The sequence below is a fragment of the Procambarus clarkii genome, chromosome 2 (assembly GCF_040958095.1).
Source record: "Procambarus clarkii isolate CNS0578487 chromosome 2, FALCON_Pclarkii_2.0, whole genome shotgun sequence".
Taxonomy (NCBI): domain Eukaryota; kingdom Metazoa; phylum Arthropoda; class Malacostraca; order Decapoda; family Cambaridae; genus Procambarus; species Procambarus clarkii.
In genome coordinates, this window is record NC_091151.1 from 16,406,941 (window position 1) to 16,420,944 (window position 14,004).

At 51.2% G+C, this 14,004-nt stretch overlaps 1 protein-coding gene across 1 annotated transcript in view; it reads left to right on the forward strand.

Moving 5' to 3' along the window:
- Positions 1–14,004, forward strand: part of LOC123753351 (uncharacterized) — a gene marked incomplete in the record, with an annotated part of 352,004 nt that overhangs the window by 285,269 nt on the left and 52,731 nt on the right. The window contains 1 exon segment of the mRNA XM_069326285.1: positions 11,779–11,927. Within this exon segment, the coding sequence (XP_069182386.1) occupies positions 11,779–11,927 (149 nt within the window).

Sequence of the window (14,004 nt, forward strand, 5' to 3'; positions counted from 1 at the left end):
ACTTGCTGGGAGTACTAACACCTCCTATGTACTTGCTGGAAGAACCACCACCACCCATGTACTTGCTGGGAGTACTACCTCCACCCATGTACTTCCCGGGAGTACTAACACCTCCCATGTACTTGCTGGGAGTACCAACACCTCCCATGTACTTGCTGGGAGTACTAACTCCACCCATGTACTTGCTGGGAGTACTAACACCTCCCATGTACTTGCTGGGAGAACTAACACCTCCCATGTACTTGCTGGGAGTACTAACAACACCCATGTACTTTCTGGGAATACCACCACCTCCCATGTACTTGCTGGGAGTACTAACTCCACCCATGTACTTGCTGGGAGTAATAACACCTCCCATGTACTTGCTGGGAGTACTAACACCTCCCATGTACTTGCTGGGAGTACTAACAACTCCCATGTACTTGCTGGGAGTACCAACACCTCCCATGTACTTGCTGGGAGTACCAACAACACCCATGTACTTGCTGGGAGTACCACCACCACCCGTGCACTTGCTGGGAGTACCACCACCACCCCTGTACTTGCTGGGAGTACCACCACCACTCATGTACTTGCTGGGAGTACTAACACCACCCATGTACTTGCTGGGAGTACTACCTCCACCCATGTACTTCCTGGGAGTACTAACACCTCCCATGTACTTGCTGGGAGTACCAACACCTCCCATGTACTTGCTGGGAATACCAACACCTCTCATGTACTTGCTGGGAGTACCACACCTCCCATATACTTGCTGGGAGTACCACCACCTCCCATGTACTTACTGGGAGTACCAACACCTCCCATGTACTTGCTGGGAGTACCAACACCTCCCATGTACTTGCTGGGAGTACCAACACCTCCCATATACTTGCCGGGAGTACCACCACCACCCATGTACTTGCTGGGAGTACCACCACCTCCCATGTACTTGCTGGGAGTACCAACACCTCCCATGTACTTGCCGGGAGAACCAACACCTCCCATGTACTTGCTGGGAGTACCAACACCTCCCATGTACTTGCTGGGAGTACCAACACCTCCCATGTACTTGCTGGGAGTACCAACACCTCCCATGTACTTGCTGGGAGTACCAACAACACCCATGTACTTGCTGGGAGTAACACCACCACCACCCGTGCACTTGCTGGGAGTACCACCACCACCCCTGTACTTGCTGGGAGTACCAACACCACTCATGTACTTGCTGGGAGTACTAACACCACCTATGTACTTGCTGGGAGTACTACCTCGACCCATGTACTTCCTGGGAGTACTAACACCTCCCATGTACTTGCTGGGAGTACCAACACCTCCCATGTACTTGCTGGGAATACCAACACCTCTCATGTACTTGCTGGGAGTACCACACCTCCCATATACTTGCTGGGAGTACCACCACCTCCCATGTACTTACTGGGAGTACCAACACCTCCCATGTACTTGCTGGGAGTACCAACACCTCCCATGTACTTGCTGGGAGTACCAACACCTCCCATATACTTGCCGGGAGTACCACCACCACCCATGTACTTGCTGGGAGTACCACCACCTCCCATGTACTTGCTGGGAGTACCAACACCTCCCATGTACTTGCTTGGAGTACCAACACCTCCCATGTACTTGCTGGGAGTACCAACACCTCCCATGTACTTGCTGGGAGTACCAACACCTCCCATGTACTTGCTGGGAGTACCAACACCTCCCATGTACTTGCTGGGAGTACCAACACCTCCCATATACTTGCCGGGAGTACCACCACCACCCATGTACTTCCTGGGAGTACCACCACCTCCTATATACTTGCTGGGAGTACCACCACCACCCATATACTTGCTGGGTGTACTAACACCTCCCATGTACTTGCCAGGAGTACTAACACCTCCCATATACTTGCCAGGAGTACTAACACCTCCCATGTACTTGCTGGGAGTACCACTACCACTCATGTACTTGCTGGGAGTACTAACACCTCCCATGTACTTGCTGGGAGTACCACCACCTCCCATGTACTTGCTGGGAGTACTAACAACACCCATGTACTTGCTGGGAGTACTAACAACACCCATGTACTTGCTGGGAGTACCAACAACACCTATGTACTTGCTGGGAATACCACCACCTCCCATGTACTTGCTGGGAGTACCTCCACCACCACCTATGTTCTTGCTGGGAGTACCACCACCACCCATATACTTGCTGGGAGTACTAACACCACCCATGTACTTGCTGGGAGTACTAACTCTACCCATGTACTTCCTGGGAGTACTAACACCTCCCATATACTTGCTGGGAGTACCAACACCTCCCATATACTTGCTGGGAATACCACCACCTCCCATGTACTTGCTGGGAGTACCAACACCTCCCATGTACTTGCTGGGAGTACTAACTCCACCCATGTACTTGCTGGGAGTACTAACACCTCCCATGTACTTGCTGGGAGTACTAACTCCACCCATGTACTTGCTGGGAGTACTACCACCTCCCATGTACTTGCTGGGAGTACCACCACCTCCCATGTACTTGCTGGGAGTACTAACTCCACCCATGTACTTGCTGGGAGTACTAACACCTCCCATGTACTTGCTGGGAGTACTAACTCCACCCATGTACTTGCTGGGAGTACTACCACCTCCCATGTACTTGCTGGGAGTACCACCACCTCCCATGTACTTGCTGGGAGTACTAACACCTCCTATGTACTTGCTGGAAGAACCACCACCACCCATGTACTTGCTGGGAGTACTAACACCTCCCATGTACTTGTTGGGAGTACCACCACCTCATGTGTACTTGCTGGGAGTACCACCACCACCCATGTACTTGCTGGGAGTACCACCACCACCCATGTACTTGCTGGGAGTACCACCACCTCCCATGTACTTGCTGGGAGTACTAACAACACCCATGTACTTACTGGAAATACCACCACCTCCCATGTACTTGCTGGGAGTACTAACAACACCCATTTACTTGCTGGGAGTACTACCTCCACCCATGTACTTCCCGGGAGTACTAACACCTCCCATGTACTTGCTGGGAGTACAAACACCTCCCATGTACTTGCTGGGAGTACTAACTCCACCCATGTACTTGCTGGGAGTACTAACACCTCCCATGTACTTACTGGGAGTACCAACACCTCCCATGTACTTGCTGGGAGTACTAACAACACCCATGTACTTGCTGGGAATACCACCACCTCCCATGTACTTACTGGGAGTACTAACTCCACCCATGTATTTGCTGGGAGTACTAACACCTCCCATATACTTGCTGGGAGTACTAACACCTCCCATGTACTTGCTGGGAGTACTAACAACACCCATGTACTTGCTGGGAATACTACCTCCACCCATGTACTTCCTGGGAATACTAACACCTCCCATGTACTTGCTGGGAGTACTAACTCCACCTATGTACTTGCTGGGAGTACTAACACCTCCTATGTACTTGCTGGAAGAACCACCACCACCCATGTACTTGCTGGGAGTACTACCTCCACCCATGTACTTCCCGGGAGTACTAACACCTCCCATGTACTTGCTGGGAGTACCAACACCTCCCATGTACTTGCTGGGAGTACTAACTCCACCCATGTACTTGCTGGGAGTACTAACACCTCCCATGTACTTGCTGGGAGAACTAACACCTCCCATGTACTTGCTGGGAGTACTAACAACACCCATGTACTTTCTGGGAATACCACCACCTCCCATGTACTTGCTGGGAGTACTAACTCCACCCATGTACTTGCTGGGAGTAATAACACCTCCCATGTACTTGCTGGGAGTACTAACACCTCCCATGTACTTGCTGGGAGTACTAACAACTCCCATGTACTTGCTGGGAGTACCAACACCTCCCATGTACTTGCTGGGAGTACCAACAACACCCATGTACTTGCTGGGAGTACCACCACCACCCGTGCACTTGCTGGGAGTACCACCACCACCCCTGTACTTGCTGGGAGTACCACCACCACTCATGTACTTGCTGGGAGTACTAACACCACCCATGTACTTGCTGGGAGTACTACCTCCACCCATGTACTTCCTGGGAGTACTAACACCTCCCATGTACTTGCTGGGAGTACCAACACCTCCCATGTACTTGCTGGGAATACCAACACCTCTCATGTACTTGCTGGGAGTACCACACCTCCCATATACTTGCTGGGAGTACCACCACCTCCCATGTACTTACTGGGAGTACCAACACCTCCCATGTACTTGCTGGGAGTACCAACACCTCCCATGTACTTGCTGGGAGTACCAACACCTCCCATATACTTGCCGGGAGTACCACCACCACCCATGTACTTGCTGGGAGTACCACCACCTCCCATGTACTTGCTGGGAGTACCAACACCTCCCATGTACTTGCCGGGAGTACCAACACCTCCCATGTACTTGCTGGGAGTACCAACACCTCCCATGTACTTGCTGGGAGTACCAACACCTCCCATGTACTTGCTGGGAGTACCAACACCTCCCATGTACTTGCTGGGAGTACCAACAACACCCATGTACTTGCTGGGAGTACCACCACCACCACCCGTGCACTTGCTGGGAGTACCACCACCACCCCTGTACTTGCTGGGAGTACCAACACCACTCATGTACTTGCTGGGAGTACTAACACCACCTATGTACTTGCTGGGAGTACTACCTCGACCCATGTACTTCCTGGGAGTACTAACACCTCCCATGTACTTGCTGGGAGTACCAACACCTCCCATGTACTTGCTGGGAATACCAACACCTCTCATGTACTTGCTGGGAGTACCACACCTCCCATATACTTGCTGGGAGTACCACCACCTCCCATGTACTTACTGGGAGTACCAACACCTCCCATGTACTTGCTGGGAGTACCAACACCTCCCATATACTTGCCGGGAGTACCACCACCACCCATGTACTTGCTGGGAGTACCACCACCTCCCATGTACTTGCTGGGAGTACCAACACCTCCCATGTACTTGCTTGGAGTACCAACACCTCCCATGTACTTGCTGGGAGTACCAACACCTCCCATGTACTTGCTGGGAGTACCAACACCTCCCATGTACTTGCTGGGAGTACCAACACCTCCCATGTACTTGCTGGGAGTACCAACACCTCCCATATACTTGCCGGGAGTACCACCACCACCCATGTACTTCCTGGGAGTACCACCACCTCCCATATACTTGCTGGGAGTACCAAGACCTCCCATGTACTTGCTGGGAGTACCAACACCTCCCATGTACTTGCTGGGAGTACCAACACCTCCCATATACTTGCCGGGAGTACCACCACAACCCATGTACTTGCTGGGAGTACCAACACCTCCCATATACTTGCCGGGAGTACCACCACCACCCATGTACTTGCTGGGAGTACCACCACCTCCCATGTACTTGCTGGGAGTACCAACACCTCCCATGTACTTGCCGGGAGTACCAACACCTCCCATGTACTTGCTGGGAGTACCAACACCTCCCATGTACTTGCTGGGAGTACCAACACCTCCCATGTACTTGCTGGGAGTACCAACACCTCCCATGTACTTGCTGGGAGTACCAACAACACCCATGTACTTGCTGGGAGTACCACCACCACCACCCGTGCACTTGCTGGGAGTACCACCACCACCCCTGTACTTGCTGGGAGTACCAACACCACTCATGTACTTGCTGGGAGTACTAACACCACCTATGTACTTGCTGGGAGTACTACCTCGACCCATGTACTTCCTGGGAGTACTAACACCTCCCATGTACTTGCTGGGAGTACCAACACCTCCCATGTACTTGCTGGGAATACCAACACCTCTCATGTACTTGCTGGGAGTACCACACCTCCCATATACTTGCTGGGAGTACCACCACCTCCCATGTACTTACTGGGAGTACCAACACCTCCCATGTACTTGCTGGGAGTACCAACACCTCCCATATACTTGCCGGGAGTACCACCACCACCCATGTACTTGCTGGGAGTACCACCACCTCCCATGTACTTGCTGGGAGTACCAACACCTCCCATGTACTTGCTTGGAGTACCAACACCTCCCATGTACTTGCTGGGAGTACCAACACCTCCCATGTACTTGCTGGGAGTACCAACACCTCCCATGTACTTGCTGGGAGTACCAACACCTCCCATGTACTTGCTGGGAGTACCAACACCTCCCATATACTTGCCGGGAGTACCACCACCACCCATGTACTTCCTGGGAGTACCACCACCTCCCATATACTTGCTGGGAGTACCAAGACCTCCCATGTACTTGCTGGGAGTACCAACACCTCCCATGTACTTGCTGGGAGTACCAACACCTCCCATATACTTGCCGGGAGTACCACCACAACCCATGTACTTGCTGGGAGTACCAACACCACCAATGTACTTGCTGGGAGTACCAACACCACCCATGTACTTGATGGGAGTACCACCACCTCCCATGTACTTGCTGGGAGTACTAACTCCACCCATGTACTTGATGGGAGTACCACCACCTCCCATGTACTTGCTGGGAGTACCACCACCACCCATGTACTTGCTGGGAGTACTAACACCACCCATGTACTTGCTGGGAGAACGAACTCCACCCATGTACTTCCTGGGAGTACTAACACCTCCCATGTACTTGCTGGGAGTACTAACACCTCCCATATACTTGCTGGGAGTACCACCACCACCCATGTACTTGCTGGGAGTACCACCACCACCAATGTACTTGCTGGGAGTACCACCACCACCAATGTACTTGCTGGGAGTACTAACACCACCCATGTACTTGATGGGAGTACCACCACCTCCCATGTACTTGCTGGGAGTACCAACACCACCCATGTACTTGATGGGAGTACCACCACCTCCCATGTATTTGCTGGGAGTACTAACTCCACCCATGTACTTGATGGGAGTACCACCACCTCCCATGTACTTGCTGGGAGTACCACCACCACCAATGTACTTGCTGGGAGTAACACCACCTCCCATGTACTTGATGGGAGTACCACCACCTCCCATGTACTTGCTGGGAGTACTAACTCCACCCATGTACTTGCTGGGAGTACTAACACCTCCCATGTACTTGCTGGGAGTACTAACACCTCCCATGTACTTGCTGGGAGTACTAACACCTCCCATGTACTTGCTGGGAGTACTAACTCCACCCATGTACTTGCTGGGAGTACTATCACCTCCCTTGTACTTGCTGGGAGTACTAACTCCACCCATGTACTTGCTGGGAGTACTACCACCTCCCATGTACTTGCTCGGAGTACCACCACCTCCCATGTACTTGCTGGGAGTACTAACTCCACCCATGTACTTGCTGGGAGTACTAACACCTCCCTTGTACTTGCTGGGAGTACTAACTCCACCCATGTACTTGCTGGGAGTACTACCACCTCCCATGTACTTGCTGGGAGTACCACCACCTCCCATGTACTTGCTGGGAGTACTAACTCCACCCATGTTCTTGCTGGGAGTACTAACACCTCCTATGTACTTGCTGGAAGAACCACCACCACCCATGTACTTGCTGGGAGTACTAACACCTCCCATGTACTTGTTGGGAGTACCACCACCTCATGTGTACTTTCTGGGAGTACCACCACCACCCATGTACTTGCTGGGAGTACCACCACCACCCATGTACTTGCTGGGAGTACTAACACCTCCCATGTACTTGTTGGGAGTACCACCACCTCATGTGTACTTTCTGGGAGTACCACCACCACCCATGTACTTGCTGGGAGTACCACCACCACCCATGTACTTGCTGGGAGTACCACCACCTCCCATATACTTGCTGGGAGTACTAACAACAACCATGTACTTGCTGGGAGTACCAACACCTCCCATATACTTGCCGGGAGTACCACCACCACCCATATACTTGCTGGGAGTACCACCACCTCCCATGTACTTGCTGGGAGTACCAACACCGCCCATGTACTTGCTGGGAGTACCAACACCTCCCATGTACTTGCTGGGAGTACCAACACCTCCCATGTACTTGCTGGGAGTACCAACACCTCCCTTGTACTTGCTGGGAGTACCAACACCTCCCATATACTTGCCGGGAGTACCACCACCACCCATGTACTTGCTGGGAGTACCACCACCTCCCATGTACTTGCTGGGCGTACCAAGACCTCCCATGTACTTGCTGGGATTACCAACACCTCCCATGTACTTGCTGGGAGTACCAACACCTCCCATATACTTGCCGGGAGTACCACCACCACCCATGTAGTTGCTGGGAGTACCAACACCACCAATGTACTTGCTGGGAGTACCAACACCACCCATGTACTTGATGGGAGTACCACCACCTCCCATGTACTTGCTGGGAGTACTAACTCCACCCATGTACTTGATGGGAGTACCACCACCTCCCATGTACTTGCTGGGAGTACCACCACCACCAATGTACTTACTAGGAGTACCACCACCACCCATGTACTTGCTGGGAGTACTAACACCACCCATGTACTTGCTGGGAGTACTAACTCCACCCATGTACTTCCTGGGAGTACTAACACCTCCCATGTACTTGCTGGGAGTACTAACACCTCCCATATACTTGCTGGGAGTACCAACACCTCCCATGTACTTGCTGGGAATACCACCACCTCCCATGTACTTGCTGGGAGTACCACCACCACCACCCATGTACTTGCTGGGAGTACCACCACCACCAATGTACTTGCTGGGAGTACCACCACCACCAATGTACTTGCTGGGAGTACTAACTCCACCCATGTACTTGATGGAAGTACCACCACCTCCCATGTACTTGCTGGGAGTACCACCACCACCAATGTACTTGCTGGGAGTACCACCACCACCAATGTACTTGCTGGGAGTACGAACACCTCCCATGTACTTGCTGGGAGTACTAACACCTCCCATATACTTGCTGGGAGTACCAACACCTCCCATGTACTTGCTGGGAATACCACCACCTCCCATGTACTTGCTGGGAGTACCACCACCACCCATGTACTTGCTGGGAGTACCACCACCACCAATGTACTTGCTGGGAGTCCCACCACCACCAATGTACTTGCTGGGAGTACTAACTCCACCCATGTACTTGATGGAAGTACCACCACCTCCCATGTACTTGCTGGGAGTACCACCACCACCAATGTACTTGCTGGGAGTACCACCACCACCAATGTACTTGCTGGGAGTACTAACACCTCCCATGTACTTCCTGGGAGTACTAACTCCACCCATGTACTTGCTGGGAGTACTAACACCTCCCTTGTACGTGCTGGGAGTACTAACTCCACCCATGTACTTGCTGGGAGTACTACCACCTCCCATGTACTTGCTGGGAGTACCACCACCTCCCATGTACTTGCTGGGAGGACTAACTCCACCCATGTACTTGCTGGGAGTAGTAACACCTCCTATGTACTTGCTGGAAGAACCACCACCACCCATGTACTTGCTGGGAGTACTAACACCTCCCATGTACTTGTTGGGAGTACCACCACCTCATGTGTACTTGCTGGGAGTACCACCACCACCCATGTACTTGCTGGGAGTACCACCACCACCCATGTACTTGCTGGGAGTACCACCACCTCCCATGTACTTGCTGGGAGTACTAACAACACCCATGTACTTACTGGGAATACCACCACCTCCCATGTACTTGCTGGGAGTACTAACAACACCCATGTACTTGCTGGGAGTACTACCTCCACCCATGTACTTCCCGGGAGTACTAACACCTTTCATGTACTTGCTGGGAGTACCAACACCTCCCATGTACTTGCTGGGAGTACTAACTCCACCCATGTACTTGCTGGGAGTACTAACACCTCCCATGTACTTACTGGGAGTACTAACACCTCCCATGTACTTGCTGGGAGTACTAACAACACCCATGTACTTGCTGGGAATACTGCCACCTCCCATGTACTTGCTGGGAGTACTAACTCCACCCACGTGCTTGCTGGGAGTACTAACACCTCCCATGTACTTGCTGGGAGTACTAACACCTCCCATGTACTTGCTGGGAGTACTAACAACACCCATGTACTTGCTGGGAATACTACCTCCACCCATGTACTTCCTGGGAGTACTAACACCTCCCATGTACTTGCTGGGAGTACTTACTCCACCCATGTACTTGCTGGGAGTACTAACACCTCCTATGTACTTGCTGGAAGAACCACCACCACCCATGTACCTACTGGGAGTACTACCTCCACCCATGTACTTCCCGGGAGTACTAACACCTCCAATGTACTTGCTGGGAGTACCAACACCTCCCATGTACTTGCTGGGAGTACTAACTCCACCCATGTACTTGCTGGGAGTACCAACACCTCCCATGTACTTGCTGGGAGTACTAACACCTCCCATGTACTTGCTGGGAGTACTAACAACACCCATGTACTTGCTGGGAATACCACCACTTCCCATGTACTTGCTGGGAGTACTAACACCTCCCATGTACTTGCTGGGAGTACTAACAACACCCATGTACTTGCTGGGAATTCCACCACCTCCCATGCACTTGCTGGGAGTACTAACTCCACCCATGTACTTGCTGGGAGTACCAACACCACCCGTGCACTTGCTGGGAGTACTAACACCACCCATGTACTTGCTGGGAGTACTACCTCCACCCATGTACTTCCTGGGAGTACCAACACCTCCCATGTACTTGCTGGGAGTACCAACACCTCCCATGTACTTGCTGGGAGTACCAACACCTCCCATGTATTTGCTGGGAATACCAACACCTCTCATGTACTTGCTGGGAGTACCACCACCTCCCATATACTTGCTGGGAGTACCACCACCTCCCATGTACTTGCTGGGAGTACCAACACCTCCCATGTACTTGCTGGGAGTACCAACACCTCCCATGTACTTGCTGGGAGTACCAACACCTCCCATATACTTGCCGGGAGTACCACCACCACCCATGTACTTGCTGGGAGTACCACCACCTCCCATGTACTTGCTGGGAGTACCAACACCTCCCATGTACTTGCTGGGAGTACCAACACCTCCCATGTATTTGCTGGGAGTACCAACACCTTCCATGTACTTGCTGGGAGTACCAACACCTCCCGTATACTTGCCGGGAGTACCACCACCACCCATGTACTTGCTGGGAGTACCACCACCTCCCATGTACTTGCTGGGAGTACCAAGACCTCCCATGTACTTGCTGGGAGTACTAACATCACCCATGTACTTTCTGGGAGTACTAACATCACCCATGTACTTTCTGGGAGTACTAACATCACCCATGTACTTGCTGGGAGTACTAACATCACCCATGTACTTACTGGGAGTACTAACATCACCCATGTACTTGCTGGGAGTACTAACATCACCCATGTACTTACTGGGAGTACTAACATCGCCCATGTACTTGCTGGGAGTACTAACAACACCCATGTACTTGCTGGGAGTACTAACATCACCCATGTACTTGCTGGGAGTACTAACATCACCCATGTACTTGCTGGGAGTACTAACATCACCCATGTACTTGCTGGGAGTACTAACATCACCCATGTACTTACTGGGAGTACTAACATCACCCATGTACTTGCTGGGAGTACTAACATCACCCATGTACTTACTGGGAGTACTAACATCACCCATGTACTTGCTGGGAGTACTAACATCACCCATGTACTTGCTGGGAGTACTAACATCAACCATGTACTTACTGGGAGTACTAACATCACCCATGTACTTGCCGGGAGTAGTAACACCTCCCATGAACTTGCAGGTACCACTTCTTCTACGGGGAGGGGCTGAGAGTGGAGTGTCCAGTAGGGTCAGGGACCCTGATGACCCTGGAGGAGGTGGCGGTGTTCCTCGCCCGGAGGCTGGTGGCCCTCTTCCTCCCCGGCCCTGACGGTGCTAGACCCTGCCACGGTGAGTCCTCCCCGGCCCTGACGGTGCTAGACCCTGCCACGGTGAGTCCTCCCCGGCCCTGATGGTGCTAGACCCTGCCACGGTGAGTCCTCCCCGGCCCTGATGGTGCTAGACCCTGCCACGGTGAGTCCTCCCCGGCCCTGATGGTGCTAGACCCTGCCACGGTGAGTCCTCCCCGGCCCTGATGGTGCTAGACCCTGCCACGGTGAGTCCTCCCCGGCCCTGATGGTGCTAGACCCTGCCACGGTGAGTCCTCCCCGGCCCTGATGGTGCTAGACCCTGCCACGGTGAGTCCTCCCCGGCCCTGATGGTGCTAGACCCTGCCACGGTGAGTCCTCCCCGGCCCTGATGGTGCTAGACCCTGCCACGGTGAGTCCTCCCCGGCCCTGATGGTGCTAGACCCTGCCACGGTGAGTCCTCCCCGGCCCTGATGGTGCTTGACCCTGCCACGGTGAGTCCTACCCGGCCCTGATGGTGCTAGACCCTGCCACGGTGAGTCTCCCCGGCCCTGATGGTGCTAGACCCTGCCACGGTGAGTCCTACCCGGCCCTGATGGTTGTGGGATATTTGGGTTTGATTCTGATTAATTAATAATTAAAGTAGTAAATTAAATTACGAAGGACCACCCGCTTTTAAAGTAAAGAGGGAAACTGAGAATTTCAGATCATTAGATAAAATTCTAGAGAAAACCAGTGACTATGGATATGACTAGAAAGTATGATCATAAGAATAATTAATGGGCTGTATTATTAAAACCAAACCTCAAACACCTACATTGGGGGTTTATTACTGGAGGTCAGTACGTCCAGGAATCAGTGTGGTTCGTTCACTAATTCTATTAATAATAATCTAATCCTATAATTAACGTAGAATACAATATTATTCATACAAAGAAGAACATGAATATGAGCATAATAATGAATTACAGTAAATCACACTATGTTGAAAACATTCTGAATGTATCAAATTGCAATGTTATGAGTAAAAGAAATAAGCCTTAGCTGGTAATAGATTCCTTTAGATAACCCTGGCAGTCCTCTTAATCTCCAAGTCTGGTACACCGACGTCTGACACGGTTAACATGGAGAAGACAGCATGAGGAATTCGTCTCTCGAGCTGCAAAATAAATAACTACCAGTAGCAATTGATTTAACTGCTCAATACATATTCAAGATTATTGATATCTACAGAGAAATTTCTAATCACCTGTTATTAGGTGTTGTCGTGCCGCGTGACGCGCAATCACCCCGCTATTATTAAACCTGTAAATGATGCATCAAATAAAAGGTACTTAGCTGTGGGCACTGTGTAAGTATTAAGATACTGTGATACAGTAGTATTAACTACTGTGTATTCATGGGTTCCTCGATTCATCATGGACCCTGACAAGTTTAATTTTACCTGTCCTATTGGTTGTAAATTAAGTGCCTCTGCTGCCCTTTGAGTAATGAAAGTTCTCTGGGAACCTTGATCAAATAGTCCACGGATGGTGATCTTGGCTCCTCTGTTCTTCACTTGAAGTTGGGCAGTAGGTAAAGCAGCATCCACTTGAGATGCTTGTGAAGTTACGCTGTACACATCTCGCACCTTGCAGCACTGTACTGGTGTAGATTCTCTACGTCCTATTCTAGGATTGACATAATTAGTCCTAACTAATTTGCACAGTGCAGCATGATGCTTGCCCCTTCTACACCTATTGCAGGTGTTCAGTGGGGTGTCACAGCTGTTAACATTATGTGGTTTGAGACACCTAGTACATTTGTGTAAATGTTTGAGTCGTCTGACTCTTGTGTCTCTATTAGGATAATTAGTACATTTGTACAGAGAATGTTTTTGATTGCAAAACAAGCACATTCCCCATCCTGCAGATCGTTTAGGTGTTACCGGTTTAGGTAAAACAGTATTAGCAGGTTGTGATGGTTTTGCTGCTGGCATTTGCTTGTTATTTATTCTCTTGTGAGTACTTGGTGTACTCTGGGGAACCATTAACAGGCTCTTGGGAGTGCTCTTTGGACTATTAGGTCTCTTAGGAGCACCTGTGGAGTTATTAGCAGTGCTCTTTGGACTATTAGGTCTC